Source organism: Lathyrus oleraceus, chromosome 3, assembly GCF_024323335.1.
Source record: "Lathyrus oleraceus cultivar Zhongwan6 chromosome 3, CAAS_Psat_ZW6_1.0, whole genome shotgun sequence".
Taxonomy (NCBI): domain Eukaryota; kingdom Viridiplantae; phylum Streptophyta; class Magnoliopsida; order Fabales; family Fabaceae; genus Lathyrus; species Lathyrus oleraceus.
This window is the reverse complement of record NC_066581.1, coordinates 284,028,325-284,044,600: the sequence shown is the minus strand read 5'-3', so window position 1 is coordinate 284,044,600 and position 16,276 is coordinate 284,028,325. Positions and strand designations below refer to the sequence as shown.

The following is a 16,276-nucleotide window of genomic DNA, read 5'->3' as shown; positions in this document are numbered from 1 at the left end:
AATATTGTATCACCGACAGATTTCTTCAAGTCTCCAAGTTTCACTTATATAGCATAAGAAGAAGATCGTTGAAGGGCAAAATGGGAAAAGCTCATAGAGCGGTTGTCCATTGTTGGATGGAAGATGGGTGATACTGCATACTGTCCTTCGTCCATAAAATCAATGACATGTGTAATGTATAATACTGTCCTTGCCCAGAAATCAGGTAGTGGAAAAGATGTTCGATTTTTACTATGTACTATTTGATCACGTTGCCATTTGATATAATCTTCAAGTTTATTGGCTTCTGATGAAAGTTGATGAAGCGTGAAATGAAGAAACATAAAGCTGGATTCAGAAACTTCAGAATCTTTTGTCATAACCTTGATAGCGTGAGTAGTCTGGCTTGAGATCTTCAGTATCTTCAGAATCTTCAGTCAGAACCTTGATAACTTCAATCGTCTGACTTGAGATCTTTAGAATCTTCAGCTACATAACACAACTTCAAAAGCTTGCCATTCTTCAGAAGTTTGGTGATCAGAGTCACGTCCAGAAGCATGAGCTGAGAGAACATTGCAGCAGCAATATAATGTCTCCTCAAAAGCTTCTCAGGAGTGGATCAGCACAGAAGCAGAAAGAACATTGCAGCAACAATATTGAATATCTTTCAGAACTACTAATAGTTGGCGCATGAGCGGATTTGGAACACATCGTTCAGAAACTGATGACGTTGCACATCATATATTCAGAATCAGAACTGGTTGTTAAAGCTACACAATAACAAACCATTAGGGTACCCAAACTATTCTCACACAAATACAATATTGTTATCATCAAAACTTAAGGTATAGATGCAGAATCAAATCTTGTTCTAACACTCGGATTCTCAAATCCTCAAACGTCTGAGGTGAATCAACTACAAGCGTAACAAGTTAGAGTAGGTAAGGGGTGTGGAGTCGGTGGCCAGTATGACCAACTCGCTCGTTCTCATTAGTTTTAAAAGTATTATCATATTGTAATCATATTTAAATTAAATATTAATATTTTTTATTTATATTTTATATAATTTATTATTTTAATTAAAAAAATACATTGAGGCATCAGATGAATTGACACCTCTTATTTTTTAAACATGATCGCCAATTAAATTGAGTAGGTCTCTAAAAGGCACCAATTCAATTGACAAAACATGGTCGCCAATTAAATTGAGTAGGCTTATAAGAGACACCAATTCAATTGACGACAACTTATAAGAAACACCAATTCAGTTGACGACATCTATTCTCTATTAAAAGGAATCGTCAATGCATCTGACAACATCTCAATCTCTACCTTTCAAATCTTTTTGAAAGTAGGTTAGTTTAAAAATTAGTTGAAAAAGTTGGTTATTTGGAAAAAAGTTAAAAAAAACATGATTATTTGAATAAAAAAAATTATGGAGTGAGGGATAGGAAAAGCTATATTTTATTTTTTAAATTAATCATTCATTCACCAAAATCTAATAGATTTCTAATAGGTTTATTTTAATAATCTATTAATAGTTGTAATAACTAATTTTTTGACAGAATTAAAATTATATACAAATACTAACTAGGTCATTCCGTATAAAAAAATATTTAATTGGTTATTAAGATTAAAGTTGTTTAGTTATAAGAAAAGAAAAACTAAGTTGGTGGTGATGATATTATATTGTCTGATGCAATAATTCTTAAGTTTATTTGTTGCAAGTTCTTTAATTTAAAGGATTGTTTAGTAGCCTTACTAGTAATGTTATACGTTAATAAACATTTTTAAAAATAACACACTCAAGTTTTTTTGTTCAAACTCCATCACTATACTATGCACACAAAAAATACAATTTAGTAGGCCCTGGCATCAAATTTCTCATAGGGTCGCCCTATGTGCCCCCCGCCACTTCTACAAAAGAAGTGATAAACAGATGCCACATTAAAATTTTATTTTGAGATCATTCTCTATAAACTTTATACATACTTTATTGTACTTTGATACACAGAATATCACAACTACAAATTTCAGCAGTTCAATAATACAATTATAAAACCTATTATTACTAAAGATAACTTCAATATAAGGAAAATAAGATTGAATAACATTTTCAATCACAAAAGATAAAACCAAATACCTAGATTCCTAAGTATATACCAAGACTAGGCTGCAACATATTCAATTGACCACTTGTGCATCACTTTTCCCTCCCAAGATGTGGTCATTGCCGAGTGTAACTGACCTCAGATTAGCTAGCAAGGCATCACGGCCAGACAAGACCACTTGGAAAAAGCCATCCACCTCCTTTGCAAGAAGATCCAGTCCTTCAGAGAAATTCTCCGTTGCTCTGCCTAATTTCTCAACAGTTTTTGCATGCGATTCTGTCTCAATTGTATGTACAACACCTTGGATAATAGGGTATAATTCCCTCACAGAAAAATCAACGGCTTCCAGCTCATTCGATACAGTAAATTTCCCACTTGAAAATCTAACTCTAATCTCCTCATTAACAAGATTCTGCAGAACTTTAAAAGTTGGAGCCCAGGAATAAATATCGGCCACATCCATATCCATCAAGTTCTTTGTAGAGCCTGAAAAAGCGGTAGCAAACACACTACACACAAAAACCGTCAGCGCCTTTACTCCATATATAGCTTGCATCCAAACTGTAACTTTTGCTGACTTTTTAACCTTTGGCATATCAGATGACTCAACCAGATCATCCAAAATGCTGCCACATTTTTCGATTCTAGGGTTCTTCGAACTCATAAGCTGCCTCCAACCATCAAGTGAAGAACATGCCCGGAAAAGATGATCTGGTGAGGAGGAGCCTAAATGGTGTAACGTGCACTGAAGTAAAAGGTGGCCCTGGTTTAGACGTGATAACTCGGAGCTAAATGCATTGCATATATCCAGCAACTTCACACTAATGTCCAAGTACACATCTATCCATTTCTCATCCCAATCCATCACGGGAAGATCAAGGTCTGTCATGAGGGTTTTAATGTCGTTGTGACTTTCACAAAGTGCCTGCATAGCTGAAGTCATCCAAGACAAGCTGACGACTTCATCCTTGCTTTTAGGAATAAGCTTTTCCAGCCTCTCTTCCAAAGTTTTCTCAAAAGCATGTAATATTTCCAGTAGTTGCGGAGATAACTTAGTGCCTTTGGGTGATATCATCCGGAAAGGATTTCCAAAGGGGAAAAATGATCTGGGTGGATCCTGTGGAAGACTCATCTAGATGCTTAACTGCAAAAAGAAAGATAAGAAAGTAAATACGACACTGCTAAATGAAGTCCATACAAATTCAATTATCTGTCACACAAAAAGCTGTCTGTATTAATGAAAAGCAATGGAAGGACAAAAACTCTATGTATATTAGTTACTCCATTACTATGATAAACATTTAGTTATCCTTCTAAACTAGAGCTGTAGCACGCTATGCAATATGTTTCAGCCATAGTTTGACATTACAGTCCACAACCACGATGCGTAACGCAATATGAAAGTTTTGGAGGCCTTAACAATTGAGTCGCAGCCACAATATGAAGGTTTTAGAGGCCTTTGCATATGCATTGCAGCCACAATATGAAGGTTTTGGAGGCCTTAGCAAATGTGTCACAGCCCACAATACTAAGGTTTTGGAGGCCTTTGCAAATGCATTGCAGCTGCAATATGAAGGTTTTCAAGGCCTTTGCAAATGCATAGCAGCCGCATCAACCATATTCCTCTGCATTTATCCACAATATCAAGGGTTGCATCATAACTGCAGCCACAACCACAGTTTAAAACCTCGGCCTAACCAAAAAATCCGAAACATCCAGCCTACTGATGGTAAGTTAAGCAAAATTCATAAGTACCCAATAATTTACACACAGAATTTACAAATCCACCCTTCATAATGTTAAAAATCCAGAGGTAAATCACAAATTAATAGCAATCTAACTAAACTTTCCCAACAAAAGCAACATTTCTATATAAAAACAAGAGCCCCATAAAAAAATTCCTGTTTCCACAGATCAATTTTCCTACAACCCTAATACAAATTAAAACCCCATTTCTCACCTTAACTAAAAATTTAAAAGAATATCAACTTATCACTCCCTCATAATGTTGAAAATCCAGCAGTAAATCACAAATTAATAGCCACCTACCATAACTTTCCCTACAAAAGCAGCTTTTCTATATAAAAACCCTAACCCTCCAACAAAAATTAACTATTACAACAGTTTCATGGGTTGGTAGAAAAAGATTAATGTTTTCAAATAAATCCTAAACAAATTGTTTAAAAAAACTCTTAATTTCATCAAACACTTTAGACCATAGAAAACCTATCAAAGAATATAAACTAATAAATTTTCAAAATTTTCACAAAATATACACTGTTAGGAGAAATTGGGAAATTCTATTTCTAAATATTTTCAGAAGAAAAAAAAAAGATAAACTGAAGGAGGCACGAGAATATGGAAGAACGAACCTGGGTGTAATAGATTAGAAAATCGAATTAGGTTTGAGAATTTGGTTTGCCTCTTTGATAGAGTTAGAATATTGTATTGTATTTGTCAGCAGAATACAATGTATTTGTAACCAAAAAATAATAATAAAAAAATACAATGTATTATACGACTCTTAAAATGTGTTTCATTACTGTTGGCGCGATCACCTTTTATTTGTACTTTTCTTCTCAAAATATAACACGTATTTCTAAAACAAAAAAATGTGTTTAAAAGACTTGAAAAAGAGTCGATAGAGATGATAGTGATTTATAATCCGTGTGCTAATCCATTCAATTTTTATAATTTTTTATTCAATAAGTAAGATTATATTTTAAAAATAAAGTAAAATTTTCTACCCTACTCTTTATAAATATAAATATTAAAGGAATAGAGAATATATATTTTAACAAAAAAATCAAAAACTAGAATTTTTTTTTAAAATAACCATGTTAAAGCCCCCTTAAGGGAGGCGCCCATAGGGTTGGCGCCTGCATGGCATGTGTGAGAAGGCGCCAGTACAGTTGGCGCCTGCATGGCATGTGTATTTTGAAAATAAAATTTATTTTTGCAATAAGCAAGAATCGAAAACACAACCTTTGGATCAATAGTGAAAGACATTACCATTGCACCACAGACCCTTCATATTAATTTGTTTCATCATATATTTAATGAGCCATTGTTCAATTGTATTTTTTAAATTGTATTAAAATAAAATACAAAATAATTTTATTAATAATGTATTATTAATAATATATATATATTTATAAAAGTATATATATATATATATATATATATATATATATATATATATATATATATATATAAAACATATATATATATAACTATATATATATATATATATATATATATATATATATATATATGTTATATATATATATATATATATATATATATATATATATATATATATATATATATTTATAAGTATATATATATATATATATATATATATATATATATATATATATAGTTTTATATATATATATATATATATAGTTTATATATATTTAATATATATATAGTTTTATATAGTTTTATATATATATAGTTATATATATATATATATATATATAATATATATATATATATATATATATATATATATATATATATATATATATATATATATATATATATATATATATATATATCTATATATATATATATATAGATATAGTTATATATATTATATATATATAGTTTTATATATTATATATAGTTTAATATATATATATAGTTTATATATATATATAGTTTTATATATATATAGTTTTTTATATATATTATATATATATATATATATATATATATATAGTTATATATATATATATATATATATATATATCTATATATATATATATATATATATATATATATATATATATATATATATAATATATATATATCTATATATATATATATATATTTTATATATATATAAACTATATATATATATATATATATATATATATATATATATATATATATATATATATATAAAACTATATATATATATAGTTTTATATATATATATATATATATATATATATATAAAACTATATATATATATATATATATAGTTTTATATATATATATAAAACTATATATATATATATATATATATATATAGTTTTATATATATATATATATATATATATATATATATATATATATATATACTTTTATAAATATATATATATTATTAATAATACATTATTAATAAAATTATTTTGTGTTTTATTTTAATACAATTTAAAAAATACAATTGAACAATGGCTCATTAAATATATGATGAAACAAATTAACATGAAGGGTCTCTGGTGCAATTGTAATGTCTTTTACTATTGAACCGAAGGTTGTGTGTTCGATTCTTGCTGATTGCAAAAATAAATTTTATTTTCAAAATACACATGCCATGCAGGCGCCAACTGTATTGGCGCCTTCTCACACATGTCATGCAGGCGCCAACCCTATGGGCGCCTCCCTTAAGGGGGCTTTAACAAGGGCGCCTGCCTTTAAGGCTCCTAAAATTTTTAGGCTCTTAAAAAACATGGTTATTTTGGGAAATTTTTTGAAAACCCGGTTATTATCGTATTTATTTTAAAAAACATGGTTATTTTAAAAAAAAAATCCAAAAACTACTTTTGTATTTTAAATAATTTTTACTAAAAACAAAAAAATATATTTTTATAATATAAATATTAATAGAAAAAGAATGAAAGAGAAAATATAATTTTAATAAAAATTAAAAAAATATTCATGTATTTTAAATAATTTATACTAAAGATAAAAATATATTTGTCGTATTGTAATAATTATATGAGTATGAGAGGAAGGGAGAAAATATAATTTTCAATAGAAAATAAAAAAATATTTTTATATTTTAAATAACTTATACAAAGGGTAAAAACATTTTTTTTTATAAATATTAATAGAGGAGGATGAGAAGGTGTGGAAATATATTTGTAATAGAAAATAAAAAAATATATTTTTTGTATTTTAAATTATTTGTATTTAGGGTAAAAGGGTTTTTTTTTATATTTTAATAAAAAAAATATTTAAAATAATTTGTATAGACAAGAAGGGAATTTTTTTTTAAAATAACCAAATTTTTCAAAAAAAATTTAAAAATAACCAATTTTTCAAAAAAAAATCAAAATAATCAAGTTTGGTAGAGGATGCGCCAGATGAATTGGCGCACCCCCATACCAATAAGAGGAGGCGCCAGTAGCATTGACGCACATGCATTGGGCCTCATGAAGAGGCGCCAATGCTTGTGGCACCTACATTGGCCCTCGTGAGGAGGCGTTAATGCCTCTAGCGCCTGAGTGTCTTTTTAAAGATGGGGGTGTATGCGCCAATTCATCTGGCGCATACACCCCCTCCTATTATTATTATTTTTATAATTTTTTTAGATATTTAATTTTTTAAAATTTTAAAAATTTTAATATTTAATATTTATTATTTAATACATAAAAAATAATAATGAAAATAAATAAATTCATTAAATATGTAATAATTGGTTACATTGGACAGACAAAAAACTAATGACCCGCCCGATTATAACGTCCCCCGGTTCCACATCCGGTGCGTTAGTTTGTCTCTGAGGTCTCCCAGGATTTTCTTGAGGTGTTTGTGGTCTTTGGGTGTTGATCTGATCGAGTGATGGCTGGTTGGAAGGTCTGGCGGAAGTTCCAGCGGTATTTGATAGATGTGTCATCATTTGCTCCCAATATCCGGAGGGGATCTGGCCAACGGCGCTTCCGTAATAGAGTTCGGTGCCCATGTCATCGTAGTTAGGGCGTTGGGTTGGGTGAATTGGGGAGGGTATAGTTGCCCAAATTGGGTCATTGAGTCGTTTTGAAAATAAAGCAATGGTTCTTGGGACGTACTATAGTTAAACAGTAGTTGGGTGTTCATTGGTGGGGGGCTACGATGATGTGACCCATATGAATCATCTGGGCTATAAACGGTTGTGGTTGCGGGGTTTGATTCTTGGTTTTGTGTTTAGGTGGGTGGTATGAATGGATTGCGACGTTAGATGGTTGGTTGTTGGGTGGTTGACATGAACGGGTTGCGATGTTGGGTGTGTGGTTGTTGTATGTATGTGGTCGGTTGATGTTGTGTGGTTGGTTGTTGGGTTTGGGTGGGTTCACATTGGTGTTGGGTGGGTTCACATTGGTGTTAGGTGGTGAATTGATGGGGGGCATACGATGACGAAGCAAGTTGGCGCGGATCCATCAAATATCGCGGCTCAGATACAAATTGTTGAGTTGTTACAGACATAAACCATGCCATATATTATTGAGTCGGTCTTGCACCTTGGATGACTAATTCGTTCAAGATGTGTTGTCGTCGATTCCTCCATTGACGACACATGTCTTTTGCAAAGTCTCTCCAGTCAGAATAATCCCACTGTGCATCGACCCTTTTTTGATGCCAATTCCCCAAACACGTGGGAGATTCTGGAATATGTTGTAGCATTCCGAACTGCAGTTTGACCCGGTCACTTTAGTGCATTTCCACTGTAGTGAATCGGATAATCGGTGTCTTCGTTGTCTAAACTGCAGCATCGTCATGGTTCACATCATGATTCAGACCCAGATATGGCCTCCAAACAAACTGTAAAACAATACCAAATCGTTAGATGGAAAATAATTTGAGAAGTATTTTTAAATTAAAATATAGTTTGGTAGGAGTATTACATCGTCATGTCCAATGTGGTCCAATAGATTTCGATAGATTACAATAGCATGTTTCGGACACCTATTGTAGTTCATTCCCCTTACTAATCACCTAAGATAATAAAAAGAAGTGAAAAATATTATTTACTGTTAATCTACTTTTAATATATAAAAGTTAATTACCACTTAATTACCCTAATTACAATCCATAATACAGCTAATTTCATGTTCCTATAAGTAATTTCGTACTAAACTCTATTTAATACTCTACCATTTTACAATTTAATAAATTTGCCTTGACAACATAAAAATTGATTCAACTATATATTATATAAAATATAATTAAAAAATTGATTCAAATATATCAAAATACATTAAAAGAGAGTTTTTCATTGGATAATGTGATGTATGATATGTGTAATTTCCAATGGGTGAATTATTTTATGGATTTGGGATAAAAAGAGAATTTTGAAATCTTGAATTATGGTGTGGATTTGGAATAAGAGGTGGATTTCCAAAATATGGGGTGTTTTGTTGATTTGGGATACAAAGAGGACTTCCATCATTTTGCATAAAATTGGAGCATGTGTTATGTTGATTGAGGTTCATTTTCAAATGAAATGTGTACACAAAAAAATTAAAATTAAATAAAATAAATTGGTCAAATTTAGACTAGATGTGAGTAAAAAATGTGATAAAATAAATTACCTATTTATACTACTAAAAAATATTACCGTTATTTTATTGTTGTTGCAATCTTATCATTCCAAAATGAAATCAATATCCTGAAATCAAATTAGTTATTATTGTAGTTTTTTTGCCAAATATTATCGTTGCTTGATTTTCTTTAAATGACAAAATGAATTTTTTTAATAATAAATATTACCGTTATTTTATTGTTGTTGCAATCTTATCATTCCAAAATGAAATCAATATTCTGAAATCAAATTAATTATTATTGTAGTTTTTTTGCCAAATATTATCGTTACTTGATTTTCTTTAAATGACAAAATGAATTTTTTTAATAATAAATATACTGATTTTTTAAGTGGTCTTTCTGAGATGTCAAACCGAGAATATGAAAAGAGGGAGAAGTAATATGAAACGGTTTGATGAAAATTAGGATTTTATTTAATTGAATAAATTGATATTATTATTATTATTAATATTGTTATTTATTAATATTTATTATCATCATTATTAATCTCATTTACCCACTTAATAACTCAAAATATTCCAAAACCACTATTCCAAAACCACTGACAATATTATACTATTTTAAATGTAATGGATACAGATATGCAACTTCCAATACACGTGTTTCAACCCCTAAAAAATCAGTATATCCACACCTTTCACTTCAATACTTTTTGCTTATATTTGAAGCAAACTTTCGCAAAAGTAACCATCATTAATGCTCTACTTTAACATCACATCAAACATATATCTATCATACTTTTCAATAAAGATAGAAACCAAATTTGAATAATATAATATTAATTTTTTTGAAATCTAACAAATTTATTTCATTCCCCTCTAAGATTACTAAAATAGAATTTTAAATTAATTCCAGGTACAATATTCTGTTTGGATTCATATATATATTTTTTTTAAAAAAATCATTATGTAATTGCAATTTTTATAAATTCATTCCGTACATTGACAATATTTTTTCTTAATACTGTTTTTTTCTTACCTTGACAATATTTTTTCTTACCTATTTATACTACTAAAAAGTATTAGCGTTATTTTATTGTTGTTGCAATCTTATCATTCCAAAACGAAATCAATATCCTGAAATCAAATTAATTATTATTGTAGTTTTTTTGTCAAATATTATCGTTGCTTGATTTTCTTTAAATGATAAAATGATTTTTTTAATAATAAATATTACCGTTATTTTATTGTTGTTGCAATCTTATCATTCCAAAATGAAATCAATATCCTGAAATCAAATTAATTATTATTGTATTTTTTTTGCCAAATATTATCGTTGTTTGATTTTCTTTAAATGACAAATTGAATTTTTTTAATAATAAATATGAACCACTTAAATTGTAGGAGCGTGTGTTTCTTTATGGACATTGCAAATGAGAGAACGTTGGAAAATCTCAAATATCCAAATGCTTCTGACACAACAACATCGGTAAATGTGTAGGAACTTGGGAAAACTATATATAAACATGCTCTAATGAAATCCCTTTAGGTTTTACGGCTATATTAATACATAGGCTGATGAAAAACTTTTCATTTCCCTATATTACACATATCCACATGTTACGTAATTGCCAATTATTTTGGAGGGAACAGACGAATTTTCGTACCAAATATATATATATATATATATATATATATATATATATATATATATATATATATATATATATATATATATATATATATATATATATATATATATATATATATATATATATATATATATATATATATATATAATGGAAATGATCCATTCTTAACATGTACCTTATATATTATATATTAGCATTTCAAGTATTGTTCCAAATTCAAGAAATGAACTTATCATGTTGAATGAGCAAAAGCTGTAAGAAAACTTTATTCAAATAAAGCCATGGCAATGTAAGTTATGTTTTTTATCAGATGAACATTTGATATTTTTATTCACTATAAAATTATATATCTTTTGTTTTATTTATAATGATGAAGATATATAATATCTGTTATATATGTGTAATTTTTTCAGATGTATGATCAAGTATGATCATTTTGAATTATAGAGCCTGAGTGAGTACTATAATAGAAAATATTCAAAATGGTAGATGAAGAATTACATTTTAAAACTATTTTGAGGAGGAAGAATGCTGCAAAAGCATCAGATCGTCCTGACATCATTTCAAGAGTCTTTAAAATGAAATTTGATGAGCTTTTGTCTAATCTCACAAAGAAAAGTCTATTGGGGAAAGTTCTTGCATGTGAGTAACTTATTCCATATTCAATTAATCGTATTGTTATTTTCAAATTTATCATTCGTGTGCTGACTATTGTATATATTTTATATATTTATTTTTATAGATATGTATACAATTGAGTTTCAAAAGAGAGGATTACCACATGCTCACATCTTAATTTTCCTCCATCCATCTAACAAATATCCAACTCCAAGTGATATTGATCGCATTATTTCAGCTGAAATACCTGACCAAGATACCAATGAAGAGTTGTATAATTTGGTTAAAACTCACATGATTCATGGCCCGTGTGGATTTGCAAATCGATCTTAACCGTGCATGAAAGATGGAAAATGTTCTAAATATTTTCCAAAACAGTTTCAGCCTGAAACAATTATTGATCAAGATGGGTTTCCGGTATATAGAAGAAGGGACAATGGACATACAGTTCTTAAGAATGGAATTCAAGTCGATAACCGGAATGTTGTTCCATACAATGCAAAGTTGTTGACAAAGTACCAAGCTCACATAAACATGGAATGGTGCAATCAAAGTACATCGATTAAGTACTTATTCAAGTACATCAACAAAGGTTACGACAGAATCACCGCTGCCATTGTACTGAATGATGATGGAACTTCCAACCAGCCGCAGAATATTGATGAGATCAAACAGTATATTGATTGTAGGTACGTTTCTAATATATCACTTGAAATATGATGTCATGCAATTTATCTATTTCAACTAAAAGTGTGCAATTTTTCTTTACATGCATGGTGTAGAAAATTTTATATGTACACTGTTTTGACTATATGTGTTATAATAAAATTTATATATTCTGTCTACAATAATCATTCTATTAATTTTAAATCCATTGTCTTTCATTATATTATTTGTAGGTACATTTCTCCGAGTGAAGCATCTTGGAGGATATTCTCCTTTCCAATCCATGGTAGAAAACCAGCTGTTGAGAGACTGTACTTTCATTGTGAAGGTTAAAATTCGGTATATTACACTGATTTTGATCGTATCAATACAGTTCTGGAAAAACCAAGTGTAACGAATCGATGTTTACATCATGGTTCGAAGCAAATTCCAAGTATCCTGAAGCACAAAATTTAACTTACAGCAAATTTGTTTCAAAATTTGTTTATGTTAAGAAAAAAAAAGAATGGAAACCCCGTCAAAAAGGTTACACAATTGGTAGGCTTATATGGGTTCCTCCAACAACTGGCTAATTGTACTATCTTAGATTGATGCTCACACATGTCAAAGGCCCCCGCAGTTATAATGATATAAAAACAGTGAATAACGTAAAATATGATACTTTCCGGGATGCCTGTTTTGCTATGGGTTTTATCGGCGATGATAGAGAATTCATTGCAGCTATTAAAGAGGCAAATCATTGGGGTTCAGGTCAATATTTGAGATTACTATTTGTTCACATGTTATTATCAGGCAGCATTAACAGGCCAAGACATGTATGGAGTAAAACATGTCATCTCTTAGCTGATGGAATACTATATGCTCAACAGCGAATTGCAAACAACAGAGGTATTATTTTTCCTATATTGTGAATTTTTATTATATTTATTTGTTTGATTCTTAAAAGTAAATTTGTTTTATAGTTTACACTTATAATTACTATTGTATAAAGGTTTGAGGTTGTCGGATGAAGAGATAATGAACTTAACATTAATTGAGATTCAACGAAATCTTCAAAGGAAGAGCCGAAGTCTAAAGGAATTTGCTGGAATGCCTTATCCAAGTGGATATGTGGTTGAGCAGTTGGGAAATAAGCTCATATACGAAGAGCGGAGTTACAATCCAGCCGAACAATTGCAAGAATACAATAATTTGTTCTTAAATCTTACAGGTAAATATGTTAAATGTTTGTAAGTTTTGTCATAATTTTATAAAGTTAACTTTTAAAGTATGATTTTATCTTACAATTTTTTTTAATGTATAATTAATTTATTCACTGCATGTTTGCTATGTATTTTTTTTAAATTAGATGAGCAAAGAGGTCTATTCAAGCGAATAATGGAAGCAGTAAACAATCAACAAGGAGGCGTATTTTTTTTGTATGGATACGGTGGCACAGGGAAAACCTACATGTGGAGAACTCTAGCTTCCTACATAAGATCAAAGAAACAAATTTGTTTAACTGTTGCTTCATCGGTCATAACTTCACTACTACTTCCAGGAGGTCGAACGGCTCATTCAATGTTCAAGATTCCAATACCTACAATGGAGTCTTCTACATGTAATATCGACAAAGGTAGTGATCGTGCAGAGCTACTAAAAATGGCAAAGTTGATAATTTGGGATGAAGCTCCAATGGCACACAGATTTTGTTTTGAAGCGTTTGATAAAACCCTTAAAGACATAATGGGGCGTTCCAATTGTTCAGACAAATTATTCGGAGGGAAAGTAATTGTATTTGGTGGAGATTTTCGGCAAATATTACCAGTTGTACCAAGGGGCAGCCGTTCAGATATAATACATTCTACAATAAATTCATCATACATCTGGGATCATTGTGTTGTGCTGAAGCTTACAAAGAACATGCGACTCCAAGAAGCCGGCAATACTTCAAGTACATCTGAATTAGAATTGTTTTCTAATTGGATATTAAAAGTTGGCGATGGGAAATTGGAAGAACCTAACGATGGTTACACGGATATTCCTATTCCAAATGATTTCTTAATTTCTAACTATGATGATCCACTAGAAGCCATTGTTAGTGAAACATATCCGAATTTTCTTAACAATTACAAGAATCCAGAATTTTTGCAATCAAGAGCTATATTGGCAGGAACAATTGAAACGGTTGACATCATAAATCAATACGTTTTGGGATTCATACCAGGTATGCGTTATCCATTGTAAATATATTTATAGATACATTCATATATTTATATGTACTAACATAGATTTATAATAATAAAATTTCAAAAAATTTCCCAAATGTGAAGAAAAGGAATATTTAAGTTCAGATTCTGTAGACACTTTTGACGGTGAAGGAAATGAAGCTTTTGATGTTTTGACCCCAGAATTTTTGAATACACTTACAACTTCCGGTCTACCTAACCACAAGATTAAATTGAAGATTGGGACCCCTATTATGTTGCTTCGAAACATTGATCAACCTGAAGGTCTCTGCAATGGAACAAGGCTTATAGTTACAAGATTGGCAAACCACGTTATCGAGGCAAAAATTATATCTGGAAAGAATATTGGAGGGGTTATCTATATTCCAAGAATGGATATGACTCCAACACAATCTCCGTGGCCATTCAAAATGACTAGAAGGCAATTTCCCATAACTATATGTTATGCTATGACAATTAACAAATCTCAAGGTCAGTCATTGGATTATGTTGGATTGTATTTGCCTAGAAGTGTATTTAGTCATGGTCAACTATATGTTGCAATATCAAGGGTCAAAAGCAAAAAAGGGCTTAAGATATTAATCCATGACAAGGATAACCATCCATTGAATTCTACAACAAACGTCGTGTTCAAAGAAGTTTTTGAAAACTTATAGAACGTAAGTTTTTCATTAGTTATATTATATCAACAAATGTCGTTGTTTATTATTAGAATTTTATTGAATGAGTTGTATAAAATATACATTATGTTTTAACATTTGTTTATTTGGATGTAATTGTTTTTTACAGGGTAATGAATCATCACTTCCTAAAATGTTGCGGGCAGGTTTTGTATAAACCCAGTTTTTTAAGGACCAAAGAATTGTACGAAGTTAAATCATTTTTGTTGCTGGACTTATTTCTCACAATTTTAACTAAAATTGTGAACCTTTTGTTTCAATATCTTTTGTTGCATTCAACCTTACTGTATCAATTGCAATTAATTTCAACATTTGGTAGTATTCATTACTATATTTTAAAACAAATGAGGTTCTGGTATTTCTTTTACATGGTTTATGTATTTTGGTTAAATAATCATTTATTATGAAGGTTAATATTTGCGCTTTTATACCTCAAATTAGTAACAGATTGGAAAATTTCATCCATTACTAAATAAATATATTTTTATTTCTTATGTCCAAAATCTCAATGACAAATGGAATGTTTATTCATAACATTAACAATGGAATGTTTATTATATATCAATATACCAATAAATTGTAAAAATATTTTTGTATTATATTTTTTGATTATTTCCTTAATATAGTATACAAAAAAATTAAGCAAATTATATTACTATAAATTAATAATGTTTTACTTTATTATGTCCCAAACTGGAAAAAGTTATTTGTGGAAATTTTTTAAACCCATTTATTGATCATTTAACATCCATTACATTAAAAAAAACTCTTATGCAATAAATTTGTGTACGTTGATCCAACCATATATATATATATATATATATATATATATATATATATATATATATATATATATATAAACAAAAAAATATATTTTATTTTATTTTTTTTAAAATAAATTATTGCACTTGCGCGACCCGTGCGAACGCACGGGTCCTTTACTAGTTTAAATAATAAATATAACTAACTAGATGGTGAATGGTAAAGTGTTAAACTTACTTAGTTGCAAAGGGGAACACGAATGGCGCTCATTTATCGGGGCGAGCGACGGCATTCTAAACCTCCCCCAAGCTTGAAGCAAATAAGCAC

General features: G+C 29.5%; 2 protein-coding genes across 2 annotated transcripts; one reads left to right on the top strand and one right to left on the bottom strand.

Moving 5' to 3' along the window:
- Positions 1 to 1,926: 1,926 nt before the first annotated feature.
- Positions 1,927 to 4,631, bottom strand: LOC127127051 (protein BPS1, chloroplastic). Its single transcript, XM_051056136.1, has 2 exons — positions 4,463 to 4,631; positions 1,927 to 3,234 (listed from the first exon to the last, which is right to left on the bottom strand). The coding sequence occupies exon 2, from the start codon at positions 3,220 to 3,222 to the stop codon at positions 2,164 to 2,166; it is 1,059 nt and encodes a 352-aa protein (XP_050912093.1). The 5' UTR covers positions 3,223 to 3,234; positions 4,463 to 4,631; the 3' UTR covers positions 1,927 to 2,163.
- A 9,025-nt stretch (positions 4,632 to 13,656) lies between these two features.
- On the top strand, positions 13,657 to 15,163 carry LOC127130877 (ATP-dependent DNA helicase RRM3-like). The gene is made up of 2 exons (XM_051059835.1): positions 13,657 to 14,491; positions 14,592 to 15,163. The coding sequence occupies exons 1-2, from the start codon at positions 13,657 to 13,659 to the stop codon at positions 15,161 to 15,163; spliced, it is 1,407 nt and encodes a 468-aa protein (XP_050915792.1).
- Positions 15,164 to 16,276: the final 1,113 nt, after the last annotated feature.

What these genes read in the sequence shown, in the direction of transcription:
- LOC127127051 (XM_051056136.1), bottom strand. Translation starts at nt 3,222, where the DNA reads ATGAGTCTTCCACAGGATCCACCCAGATCATTTTTCCCCTTTGGAAAT.
- LOC127130877 (XM_051059835.1), top strand. Translation starts at nt 13,657, where the DNA reads ATGGAAGCAGTAAACAATCAACAAGGAGGCGTATTTTTTTTGTATGGA. An exon ending in GGGATTCATACCAGGTATGC is followed by an intron (nt 14,492 to 14,591) that starts GTTATCCATTGT and finishes CCAAATGTGAAG; the next exon opens with AAAAGGAATATTTAAGTTCA.